Source organism: Denticeps clupeoides, chromosome 6, assembly GCF_900700375.1.
Source record: "Denticeps clupeoides chromosome 6, fDenClu1.1, whole genome shotgun sequence".
Classification (NCBI taxonomy): Eukaryota; Metazoa; Chordata; class Actinopteri; order Clupeiformes; family Denticipitidae; genus Denticeps; species Denticeps clupeoides.
This window is the reverse complement of record NC_041712.1, coordinates 18,357,126-18,370,206: the sequence shown is the minus strand read 5'-3', so window position 1 is coordinate 18,370,206 and position 13,081 is coordinate 18,357,126. Positions and strand designations below refer to the sequence as shown.

The 13,081-nt window shown below is 43.9% G+C and overlaps 2 protein-coding genes across 2 annotated transcripts; one reads left to right on the top strand and one right to left on the bottom strand.

The window, feature by feature from the left end:
* Window positions 1-915: 915 nt before the first annotated feature.
* hmgn7 (high mobility group nucleosomal binding domain 7) lies at window positions 916-4,156 on the bottom strand. Its single transcript, XM_028984083.1, has 6 exons — window positions 4,019-4,156; window positions 3,170-3,196; window positions 3,011-3,040; window positions 2,630-2,677; window positions 2,452-2,544; window positions 916-1,809 (listed from the first exon to the last, which is right to left on the bottom strand). Exons 1-6 carry the CDS (start codon window positions 4,031-4,033, stop codon window positions 1,750-1,752), a joined length of 273 nt encoding a protein of 90 aa, XP_028839916.1. The 5' UTR covers window positions 4,034-4,156; the 3' UTR covers window positions 916-1,749.
* Window positions 4,157-5,396: 1,240 nt separating this feature from the next.
* On the top strand, window positions 5,397-11,490 carry LOC114793054 (uncharacterized protein CXorf21). Its single transcript, XM_028984668.1, has 3 exons — window positions 5,397-5,541; window positions 10,186-10,377; window positions 10,797-11,490. The coding sequence occupies exons 2-3, from the start codon at window positions 10,218-10,220 to the stop codon at window positions 11,444-11,446; spliced, it is 810 nt and encodes a 269-aa protein (XP_028840501.1). The 5' UTR covers window positions 5,397-5,541; window positions 10,186-10,217; the 3' UTR covers window positions 11,447-11,490.
* The last annotated feature ends 1,591 nt before the right edge of the window (window positions 11,491-13,081 follow it).

Here is a 13,081-nt window from a genome sequence, read left to right as displayed (position 1 = left end):
ACAGATAGTATATTGAACTGGATGACTCTTATCAATGCATAGTGTGTATGACAAGTGTGGTTTGACATTATAAGTGAGATACAAAGAGGTAGTTGACATGGAGGAATTTTGAATTGTTACCTTTGAGGTGTCATATTATACCTCCTCCTCTGTTTACAGGAGCACTGGTCCCCACTGGTCCCCAGCTCTATAGAGACATAGTTACTGTCTGATTCACAATGACAAATTTGATGAAGTTACGCTATTACAGTATTTTTATATTTGGGGAAACAATTCACCACACAAGGGTGGAGTAGAATTCCCAGTGTGGAAGAGGTGTTTCAGTATATTCAGTATGTAATACTGTTATGTCCTAGAATTAAACATCCCAGGTAATACTTGAGGTAGTAGGAAGAGGGTGGTAGTAGCCTAGTGGGTAACACACTCGCCTATGAACCAATCAAGTCCCACTTACTACTGTTGTGTCCCTGAGCAAGACACGTAACCCTAAAATTGCTCCAGGGGGGACTGTCCCTGTAACTACTGATTGTAAGTCGCTTTGGATAAGGGCGTCTGATAAATGCCTTAAATGTAAAAATGTACTTGACCTTTTGCTTAAATTTATTTCAATGAATACCAGCAAAAATTTCTGGAAAGTTTGACATGTTTCTATAAAACATAAACGTTTTTTGTGTTCTATCTTTTGGTGTCTGGTCATTTAAAGTCCTTTTAAAAAAAACAATGAGATGTTTTAATATCATTGAGAATTTTGGAATCATTCAGAACAATTTCTAATAATTTCTTCTTTCGTCTCTCCAGCGAGGACAGCTTCTTTTAGCACTGACATTGTACCTTTATCATGGAACACGTTTTGTGTGCCTTCTGGTCTGTACACGCTTGAACACCAGCAACGGACACAGAAGAAGAGACATATTGAGGAAAACTCGAATGACCGCTTTATTATGTGACATCCATAGCTTTAGTGAGAAGGCGAACACAACCCCAAAATCTTCAGAGATGAATTTTCAGATGAATTTTCAAAAAAATCTGCATTTTGAAAAGCCCATTATTAGTTTTTGTTTTCCAGCTAACTTCAATAAATTGGTTCAGCTTTTTTATTTTTAGACGCCAGGGTGAACGGTGTATAACTTTGCCTGGAATGTTTTCAGTTATTTTTTTTAATCTCAACTCTTGATTATTCCTCTTTCTTATAGACAATCATTTAAGAGAAATTAAAACAAAATAAAACAAAACAAAAAAAAAACTAATTAAGAACAACACTGCACAGACCCCAGAGTATAAACACAAGCACTAAAACTGGCACAGACTGAGCTGGTGAACCAATAATACATCACCACCCGCCAGGTAGCCACCAGCCCGCTCCAGCTACAAAACCCCAAACAGGAAACCAACCATCCATTTCAAAAAAAGGAGGGGATTTTTTTTTTTTCTTTTCAAAATAATAAAAAATAAAAAGATCCAAGACAAAAAGATGCTGTCTTTTATGCTGGCGTGGAGACACCTGATATGACCAAGGCTGAACACATTTAGCTTTGTTTTGTGCTAAAAACCTGTACCAGTATTTACAAAATTGTTGATAAAAATATTCCTCTGGTGACGGTGAAGAAAGAAGGAAACGGGAAAGAGGGAGGGGCGCAAGGAGCGAGTTCCATGTGAGACTGGGGCGGGGACAGGGACACGGGCTGCTGAAAGAGGGGCCTGGATGGATGGACGATGGATGGTTGAACGGATGGATGGATGGATGTGGTGCTACTCAGTCTTGGCCTCCTCCTTCTCCGGCTCAGGTTCGGCCTCTGCAGTCCCCTCTACCTGCACAGTGACAGAAAGCAGCCAATCACACACACACACACCGCACTGAGCCAATCACGCTCAACACTCATTAAACAGATAAAGATGGGCTGGATATTAAAGCCAAATCCTCTTTTATTCCTTCCCTCCAATCTGTTCACATCCACTTCTATGAAGTGCTCGGTAGATATGAACAAGTGGCACAGCGGCGCTAAATAAACTCTGGTGAACACCAGTCACCGTTGTTGTCTTTACACCTAATCCAACATTAATTAAGTAGCGTTCATGAGCTGTTTCACACAGACCTTTCCACGCTGAGCAGATTATGAACACATGTCCGGCGTGTACACTGTCATATCCTATATATCCAACATTGCCCTCTTCAGGAGTGACGTTTGGTGAAAAATCTGATAAATTGATTTAACCCAAAACCTTTTTTTTTGTGTGTGGCATTTTTCAGTTTGCAACATCATTAATTTTATCTAAAATGTTTTATATAGTCTGATGCATGTCGAGTGCTCTGGAAGGGTTTCTAGCAAGCGTTTACCCTGCTGACAGCCATGTGGCATACTCTCAGATTTTAACGTTTCATACGCCCTTATATTAGATTATACTTTTACGGTGGAGTTTTTGGACGTTCCGCACCCACATTTTAGCGCGTACCTCGTTAGTCTTGGTCTCCCCATTTTCTGATTGGTTCTCTTCATTGGCCTCTTCGGCCTTTGCCTTCTTCTTGTCGTTCACTTCTTTATCTTTCTACAGGGACATAATGAACGTTGGACCTTGAAGTACCTTAAGATAAATGGGGTGAAGCAGAATACTGTGTGTATTTTAATCGTACCTTGGGTGTTTTTTTAGGCTTCGGCTCGGGTTTAGGAAGAGTTGGTTTCTGTTTAACAAAAACATAAAAAAACTGAGGTGTTACTACAGGAACAATGATTTACGACTGTAAAGTTATTAAACTTCCAAAACTGACATGGCGAATTCATGAAAAATGCCCCCTACTGCTCAGCACGACAATTCGCTTAATTGACCTCTGTCTAATATTAAAAAAAAAAAAAAAAATCACATTAGGATCAAACAGCGCCAGTGATGAAGAACCTGTGACAGTGACATTGTGCCATCGGTCTCCCAGACAAAACCGAACAGCGAACACTGTCTTCAGCGTTCAATAAAAAGGCACGAGTAAAGTGAATTTGACGGTGGAGATGGGCGTACGCACCGCTGATAACCGAGCAGATCTCCTCTGGGGCTTTAGGGGAAAACAAACATTAGAGAGAGAGTGAGTGAGAGAGAGAGAGAAATGGACAAAAAAAAATAAATAATTAACAGGTGTCAATCACTGCTACATCAAATAAATTGAATAAACTAGACCACATACCTCCTCTTTCACCTCTCCATCAGTTCCCTGTGGAAACATAAGCGTGTAGAAATGAAATCGGTGTGCAAACACTATTTCAATAGACGCTGAATTGCAGTACTTGGCACAAGCAGACTCCAAAGTTCTACGTTGGACGTGCGACGTGAGCCGAATGCACCTAATAAGTATACACCACAAGAGTCTTTTCACTGCCTTTTGTTTTCTTGCTCAAGAAACGAGCAGGACCGCAGACGCGTCGCTGCCGGAGCACCGATTTAGCACGGAAACATTTCCTCGGCATCGCTTTACAGATTTCGCCAGGGGGAGGGGCACAAATCAAATCAGCCCAACTGCGCCATCTGGCGATAAGAAGGCGCCACGGCAGCCATCTTCCACGGCGAACAAAGAAAACGCATTAAAATGCTTTATTAACGCGGCCACGTCCGGCCCCGGTCGCCGCGACGAAAAAAACGGGAGTTCCCCCCGCATTTTTCCGTGTGCGTTGGGCGGCTGCCGCCGCGACGTCGCGCTTAAAAAAAAGCGCCATTCGTTCGCAGCTGCGTTCGCGATGGAGCTGCAAAGCATGGCTGCGGTTCCACAGGCACGGAGATCCCACTTCAGCGCAGACACAAGACTGGGAGAGCGCGGCTCAGGAGACCCGCCGAACAGCGCTCCGCGGTCGAACAAAAAATACCGCGACGGGGTGGAAAAATCCCCAAAAATGCGGCGGTGCGTTCGCTTCGCGCAGATCGCGATTTGATCGAGGGGATTATATAAAAAATGCCCGTTGTCGCGGAGGCTTCCCAATTTCGCGACTGATTTATAAGGGCAAAAGTATATCCGCATACCGTAATCGGCTCCTCTACCTACCTTTCTCTTCGGCATGTTGGCTTTCTGTGCTTCCCCTTCTTCCTGCGCGTAAAACCAGCAGGTTATCTTTAATTAGTCGGAGTTTAGTGGGCTTTTTTTTTTTTTTTTTTTTTTTTTAGGGAGGGGAGACAGGCGTTTGCCGAGCACTGGCACTGTAGTAAACACACAGCTACATTAGAGCCAGTGGTTGAATGGGGGGGTGGGGGCGCGGCCAAGCCGTGATTGACGCGGCCCTCGGCCAATCGGAACGCGCCGAGAGGCGCTACAAAGGAACCAGGCTCTCAACTCCGTGGTTGTTTTACGCGCGAAATCCTGAGTGCAAATAGACGGGAGCGCTAATGTCCTCCCGGGGTTCGAACGATGTCTGGGTGCGGGACGACGGGGCAAATACAGACAAGCATTTTTTTAAAAAAGTATTTTAAACACTACGTCCAGCAGAATATAGTTTTGTTTTTGTCTCACAATACATATCTATTGGATACAATTGATGTTGCTAGAAGGAGGAATAGCTATGAAAAAAACACGTGTGTTTAATTTTAGTGCTCAAAACCTGTCGATGGAGGGCGGTGATGACAATCTTATTATAGGAATATTGTTAAAAATTATAGTTTGAATATTGAAATCGAATAAATCAGTTTATTTAATAATCATGTAATAATATACCATTAATACACCGATATAATAATATAATGAATCATTTATTTTTAATAATAATAGAATAAAATTCTATAAACAATTGCAATGGAGTTGCCTGTAACTTGTATGGGCAAGACAGTGTTTATATTATACACCAATCAACTATAACATTTTGAACACAGTGCGATGATGTTAAATAGGGTGTTTTCTATAATAGAGTCCCAGTTTTCTTTTGACCACTTTTGGGGTTCCACAGCAGACCGGGAACAACCCACAATTTTGGAGATGCTGTGACCCAGCCGTCCAGCCAATAAGTATTAACATTACGTGACGAAGTTGGTGGAAGTAGTATTTGCTTCGGCAAACATGATGTCAGATGTCAGTTTGCATGATTTACATCGTACATTTGTACATCGAGTGATTACTGTAATGCTCTTTGAGTGGGGTCAAAAGAAGGTCATGGATCTGATCACATATCGAAAACATCTGGGACAGCATTTCAGTGTTGACACGGATCAGCACGTCTCTCTTGTATGAAACTGTTTGACAGTCCACTCAAAAGAGATTTTTGCATTTACATTTTCTATTACTACCTCTACCATATGCTACCCCATCTCCAAAGACAGTTGCTCTGTGTTGCCTGTACAGCGCCACCTCTGTTCTGTTTTCAGTTGACGCATTTGTAAGGGTGGGAAGTGTGTCTTACACTTCCCCATTTTCTCAACAAATTTGTACCGGATGATCAAAATACAAATAGACACACTCACCGTGTACATGAACGATCAGCACATTTTGAATGCCAAAGTGGAGCTGAATGCCTGCCCTCTAAGACCAACTTTCCTCTTTGCCTACCGTTGCTGACAGGAAGCTAAAGGAAGCCGAGCACGGTATGACATTTTCTATTATGCTTTTGCTTTATCTGCAGGCCTTTTTTCCACCCTCATGCTAATATGCTAAAATAAAATGTTAAGCCGCTTAGGTATAGTGTATAGGCTGCCTATGTGGTTTCTCTCAGTTTATGGCACATGTCTGTCTATCATTCCACTTGATGCAGAGAAAGTCTACTGAAGCTTAGATTAAATTTGAACAATTCAGTTTTTGAACATTAGAGGTTAAGTGTTTTTTAAAACACATTTGTAAAAAACATTTACATGTGCACTTATCAGCATTATTTTCATGCTGATCCATAAATGAAACAGGAACCAAGAAATTGTCTTCTTGCAGTGCTAACTAGCATTGCATCATTGGTTTAGTATGTTTTACACAAATTTAAAAAATGTCACAACCACGGTCTCGACCCCTGCCCAGCAGAGGGGGCATGGTCCCCACGGAAAGAATCAGGCACCCAAATGAACCACAGAAGAAGGCTGGGCCCTACAGTGAGGGAAAAAGTTATTTGCTCACTAACAAAGCAATGATAGATCTGAGAAAGTGAAGTGATTGTCACATGTGATACACAGCAGCACAGCACATGGTGCACTCAGTGAAATTTGTCATCTGCATTTAACCCATCACCCTGAGTGAGCAGTGGGCAGCCATGACAGGCGCCCGGGGAGCAGTGTGTGGGGACAGTGCTTTGCTCAGTGGCACCTCACTGGCACCTCGGCGGATCGGGATTTGAACCGCTTCCTTAACCGCTAGGCCACCACTGCTCCAAGGCCACCACTGCCCCAAAGATCTATAATTTCAATGGATGGTTTATTTGAACAGTCAAAGACAGTTCAAACAATAACAACAAGTCCAGAAAAATGTATTTCAAAATAGTTATAAATTAATTAGTCGTAGTTGTAAGTCGCTCTGGTTAAGGGCGTCTGCTAAATGCCGTAAATGGAAATGGAAATGGAAATGTTATGAGTAGTTTTAAATTAATTTTCATGAATGAAATTAGTATTTGACCCCTGCACTGCCCCATACATGGATTCACCCCTGAAACTGACTTTAAGGGCAAAATGACTTTTTTAAATTGTTGGGTATGCCATTCTAGATGAAGACATGTGTTTGTAGTTTGCTAGACCCTTATTTTGACAGATGCTGCCAATAGAAAAGTAATAGTAAGGGCAGGAAGGGACTTTTAATTTGAAGTTAGAGATCATCACTAAAAGCAAGAGCATCTGGCATCATAAGTTAAGTGAAGTGATTTTCATTGTGAAGCACAGCAAGCACAGCGCCCACAACGAAATGTGTCCTCTGCATTCAACCCATCACCCTGAGGGAGCCATGAAAGGTGCCCAGGGAGCAGTGTGTGTGAATGGTGCTTTGCTCAGTGGCACCTCAGGATTTTAACCCACAATCTTAAGATTACGGGTCTGCTTCCTTACCCGCTAGGCCACAACTGCCCCAAAGTCCATCACAGGCCATCCACTGTGAGGAGTGGAGCTCCACAGTAAACGGAAACACGTGACCTCCACAGAAGCAGACTTTATTCATGGTTAGGGTTAGTTTAGGGATAGGGTTAGGTTAGAGGTTAGGTGTGGAGGTCATGTGTTTCTGGCTACTGTGGAGGTCCACACCTCACAATAGCTGCAACCAGACCCTCCTCACTATGGGCGAAACTAAGCATTGTTTCTACAATAATGCACTATCTGTCATGATTGTTCATCATCCTTCCGAAAGCAATGACTTTTCACCTCAATTCAACATTGTCACTGTACTGTTAAAGTATTTAAGGAACAAGCACACTAATTTTCTTGACTCTAGAAAAGGAGTTTTGCTGGATGTTTAAACACAAACACTTTGCAAAATTGGTTTTAGTGCTTGGTGACAATCACATAGGTCAGATGTTTCTTGTAGCTGGCCACAAGGTTTGCAACATATTTTGTCCCACTCCTCTTTGCATTAAAATCATTAATTTGTGGTTTGTGGCTGATGTTTGGCAACTCGAAACTCCCTCATCTCCCTCCACAGATTTTCTATTAAAGTCTGGAGACTGGTTAGGCCACTGCAGGACTGCATCTTCCTGTGCCAATCCTTTGTTGCCTTTTGGATCATTGTCATACTGGAACACTCACCCACGACCCATTTTCAATGCCATGTCAGAGGGACGGAGGTTCTCACCCGAGATTTCCCCTAGGCAGAAAAACATCCCAAAGCACAATGTTTCCACCTGTTTGATGGTGGGAACAATGTTCTTGAAGCCAGTGGCAGCATTTCTCCTTCTCCAAACACGGCATGTTAAGTTGATGCCAAAGAGCTTCGATTTTGCATGGAGCTCAAAACTGAGGAAGATTAGCCTTTTATGGTGTCATTTTGTGGTTCTTCTTTTCATTAACATCTGTACCAACTGTTGTCACCTTTTCACCCAGTTGCTTGACAATGGTCCCCACGACTGGGGAAATGATTTAGAAGACGTGCTGACATTGGCCTAGCGAGTAAGGAAATGGACCCATAATTGGAAGGTTGCCACTACAATCCTGAATCGCCAAGGTGCCACCAAGGTGCCACTGATCAAAGCACCGTCCCCACACACTGCTGCCCGGATGCCTGTCATGGCTTCCCACTGCACACCATGGGTGATGGTTAAAAGCAGAGGACACATTTTGTTGTGTGCACCGTGTTCTGTGCTGCAGTGTTTCAAAATGACAATCACTTCACTTTACATTGACCAGAGACAACAGGACCGGCGATGTGAAGATCGGGGGTACCATTTCCTGTCTCTAATACTGCCCACCACCATACAAGATTGACCAAGGGGATCTCTGTGCTCTTTATGACAATGAAACTAGGTCAACCATGTGGTCTATCAGTTAGTCAGAGTCAGACCTGAATTTTATGTGACCTTGCTATGCAAGGCACTGTCCTCACCCTCGGTACCTCGACATCTAGGCCTCCGCCACCTCGGCTCATCATTGGAGTGACCACCTACACTGTGTGGAGGTTGCTTGACGTCTGTTATCAGGGCAGCTGGCTGAAATACTTGGTGGACTGGATGGGCCAAAGAAGCCTGATGTTGCAGTCTATTCAGTGCCAGCCCTAGGGAAGGGGGTCACAGACTCCCCCAAAAGAATCAAGCACCCAAATGAACCACAGAAGCCCTGTGTAAAGACTCCTGTCCTTGTTTGTTCTTTGTTTGGCTTCCTTTCTGTGCTACTGACAATTTCCAAAACAGACAATGTTCCTGGCTTTCTTTTTGCCTCTGACTCTCAATTCCTAGATTACACCTTGGTCTCTTCTGACTGCTTTGGGCAGTGGTGCCGTAGCGGCCCCGTAATCAGAAGGTTGCCGGTTCGAATCCAAATCCGCCAATGTGCCACACACTGCTCCCCGGGCGCCTGTCATGGCTGCCCACTGCTCACCAAGGGTGATGGGTTAAATACAGAGGACAAATTTCACTGTGTGCACGGTGTGCTGTGCTGCTGTGTATCACATGTGACAATCACTTCACTTTCACTTTCTTTCACTTTCATGGTAACAAACCTACTTCATACTGTCATGGAGGCCCCATCTGAACAGCAGGTGTAACTTTCACTGAACTTTTCAATTGGCCTGACTTTCTGATGATACTGCAATTCATACAATTCAATGCAGTATTGTGTAAGCCCTCTTTTAAGTGTTTCTTGAGAAAGATAAATGGTTCCAATTGCACTGTAGAATGTCTGCACCAACAAGTTATCTCAGAAAAACATACACATTTCATTGTAACATTAACTTACATATGACAAAACACAATCTGAGTACTTGTGGGTGTCACACAGGGAATAGGTCACCATTGTACAGATTAGCAGGGATAGCCACCATGTTACCTGCAGTGAGCAGCTCATAAACACACACACATTAAAATATTCATATTTTTTATGTACAGTACAGGCCAAAGGTTTGGACACATCTTCTCATTCAATGTGTTTTCTTTATGTTTATGACCATTTACATTGGTAGAGTCTTACTGAGGGCATCAAAACTATGAATGAACACATGTGGAGTTATGTACTTAACAAAAAAAGGTGAAATAACTGAAAACCCTTTTTTATATTCTAGTTTCTTCACCCTTTGCTCTGATTACTGCTTTGCACACTCTGGTTGGCCCCTTTGCCTTCACTCTGCGGTCCAGCTCACCCCAAACCATCTCGATTGGGTTCAGGTCCGGTGACTGTGGAGGCCAGGTCTCCACTTTTTGTTAAGTACATAACTCCAGATGTGTTCATAGTTTTGATGCCTTTGGTGAGAATCTACCAATGTAAATGGTCATGAAAATAAAGAAAACCCATTGAATGAGAAGGTGTGTCCAAACTTTTGGCCTGTACTGTATATTTTGAGAGCTAGATAGAAATGCTGGAATTTTAAATGTTCCACCACAAACCTTCTCTGGTTTTCTAACTCCACACCATTCTATTTTTTGTGTTTTAGGTAAAACCTTTCCTATAAATAGTATATCGAGAACCGTTCAAGTGACAGTAGACTAAATATAATACAATTCTATGTAGCCATACACATGTATATTTTTTTTGCATTTGCAATATTTTGCATGTAATTTCCTTATATGTGCTTATATGTGTAGTGTAGACACTGATTGTTGCCACTTTTTTTTTTTTTTTTAGTGTGCACATTTTGTCTGGTATTGGGCAGGACCATGCTGGGCGAGGGCTATTGCACTGTGCTGAAATACAAATGGGACAGTGGAAATCCTCCTCCTGAAACCGAACACCATTCAGTCACAGAAGATCCACCTGCTGAGACCAGCTCCACCTCCCTTAGCCCTAGGCCTTCCCTCAGTCCCCCAATTTTAGCAGGTAAAAATCTAGGAACTGCTGGGTTCAACCTTGGATTAATTCATGCTAGTCTTCCACCATAGCATTTTTAAATGGGAATGCTTGGCTTCACATTTATGTAGACTGTTTTTAAATCCAAAATTGTGCCAGAGAGTCGCACCTTTGTGTAGCCCAAATTAGCCTAATGGGTAACACACTCGCCTATGAAGCAGGAGACAACAAAGTCACAGGCTCAAACCTCATTTACTACCATTGTGTCCCTGAGCAAGACACTTAAACCCTGAGTTGCTCCAGGGGAACTGTCCCTGTAAATACTAATATGGCAGTCTGGATAAGGGCATGTGCTCATTTCCATGCCTGTAAATATAACAGAGCCAGTTGCTATTTTTATCATGCTATTATTTGTCATTAATAATTATAGATTTTCTTTATGTTGGTAGGAAGACAGGGAGGCCAGGATTCACTAAGGACTCACCTGACAACCACATCCAATGAGGATGGGGGCCTTGAGCTCTATCGCTCCTGCTGCTCTCTAAGTCTGTGTGAAGACTACTCAGATCTGCAACTTGGTGGCGACCAGCTAGGGGAGAGAAGGTCACACTGGGAGAGTCAGATCGGGGATGGACCACTCCTCCAGTCTGAGGATCTGGAGCAGATGCAAATGCAAGGCCTGGCAGAGTCTCATGAGCAGGGGAGATCCTTGAAGGAGTGGGCAGAGCCTCTGCCAATGCAGGACAAGGAATACATGGTGATGGACAACAGCATTCTGGGGCTGAGCCGGGAAAGGCTGTCAAACTCCATGATAAATGGGTATCTGGAGACAAAGTTGCTGGAGGTCTACAGCCAACACATGCAGGACAACCTTGCACGCCTTGGGTCAACAGTGGAGCCTGAGCTTGTTCCAGCACTGATGCCTGCAAGCTTGGTAGCATTGTCTGGCAAAAGGTCAGATCAGGATTCAAGGTTGGACTCCACCCAAGGCAGCGTCCGATACCTCAGCAACTGCTCAGCACCGGAAAACTCAATTTTCAGCTCACCGGTGCTCCGCATTTCACAAGCAGAATCAGAAAAAGCATCGCAAACCAAATAAAGGCACTGTCGACATTATGGCTTAATGCACTAACCTTTATTAAATGCAACAACCCCAATGTCCACTTTTTTTTTTATCAAACCAGCAGTGCACTGTATTGCTTCAAACTTACAACTGAATATACAAAACACTATGCAACATTTAATGCTCAGTGCATGTTACTAAATGTGTCTTTATAATAAGTGGGAAGAAATACTTTCACTTGTAAGACTGCTTTCTGCACACAAATATGGCATAGTTTATTTTGCATAAATATTTCTTTACAAAATGTTTTCCTGGACAAGCCCATTTAAGAATTTTATGTTTATAAAATGCAAAAGCTTACTGCGCAGGCTTCCTCCTTCAGTGTAATATTAGTGGAACAGTGTTCAGTAATGGGGGATAGTATGGTAAATTGCGGTATCGGGCGGCGTTGATTGGGGATGAGCAAGTGACAGTAATCAACCCGGACAACGGAAAGGGAAAGGCTGACTGCTTTAAAATGGAAAATGGCATTATGGCAGCGTCCATGCTGGCACAGGGAAAGTGAATGGAATTGACAGAAATCTATTATTTAACTCCTGAGAGTGAGGCCCTCCACGACAATGTCAGAGGGAAATCGCGCCCTCTGTTGTTAGACGGATGCATTACACGCCGTACAACGAAGACAACTCTTCCCCTGGCGGACGAGAGAGCTTAAACCACGTTTAATTATAAACCATTTAAATATAATTTTTCCTCACAAAGTTGTGTATTTCAAGGGGTTTCATGGAAACTGACAACACTGACTTTTAAAACTGAATATTGCATCTACAATTATCTATAAATGTTTGCATGCTTGGTGCGCCGGTCATGTTTGGTCGTGTCTGTGTGTTACTGGTAAGTGGCATTTTGCCATCAGGAAATGGTCAGGAACCTGCTCCATGTGCACTGTCTGGGTGCAGTGCCAGACACACACTGTTGGGTCACCGGATCGGCAGGATTAGTGGCGTGCTCATGTGGTGCCTGTGCTGTCGGAGTCTGCGTGTTGAATGAGCGTTGTGGGGAGAACGCCCGTGTTGCCCGGCTGGAGCGGAAAGCAGGGGGAATGCCGGTGGAGGCAGCAGCAACAGAATGTAGGGCGGGGGGGGAGGAAATCAGCTACTTCACACGTCCACGGTCACCACTGGCAGCTAAACGGCCACTTTAGCCTGGCAGTCTGTGAGGCCTGACTCAGCACCAGACTGCTTCAAGTCCAGCACAAAAATAAGCAGGGCTGGAAAAGCACAGTTTGCACCACTTGGCTGATTCATGCATCTCCACATATGCACGGGTGGTGGTAGCTAGTGGGTCCTATGGACCAGAAGACCAAGGTTCAAATCCCGCTCCCTGAGCAAGACACTTAACCCTGAGTTGCTCCAGGGGGGGACTGTCCCTGTAACTACTGGTTGTAAGTCGCTCTGGATAAGGGCAATAAGGGTTATAAAACTCTCTCTCCACGGGCATCCCTGTGCCATTCCGGCTGTTCCCGCGTGGTGCAGGGCGCTGCTCTCGGCTCCCATCCACGTTGGTGGAGGATGACGTCATCGCGCGGTGGAGCTGGTCCGCGCCAGGCGTCGGGACGGCACAGCCGCAGCGTCCCGCACGGCGACGGAAGCCCGGGGACAGTCGGGCAAC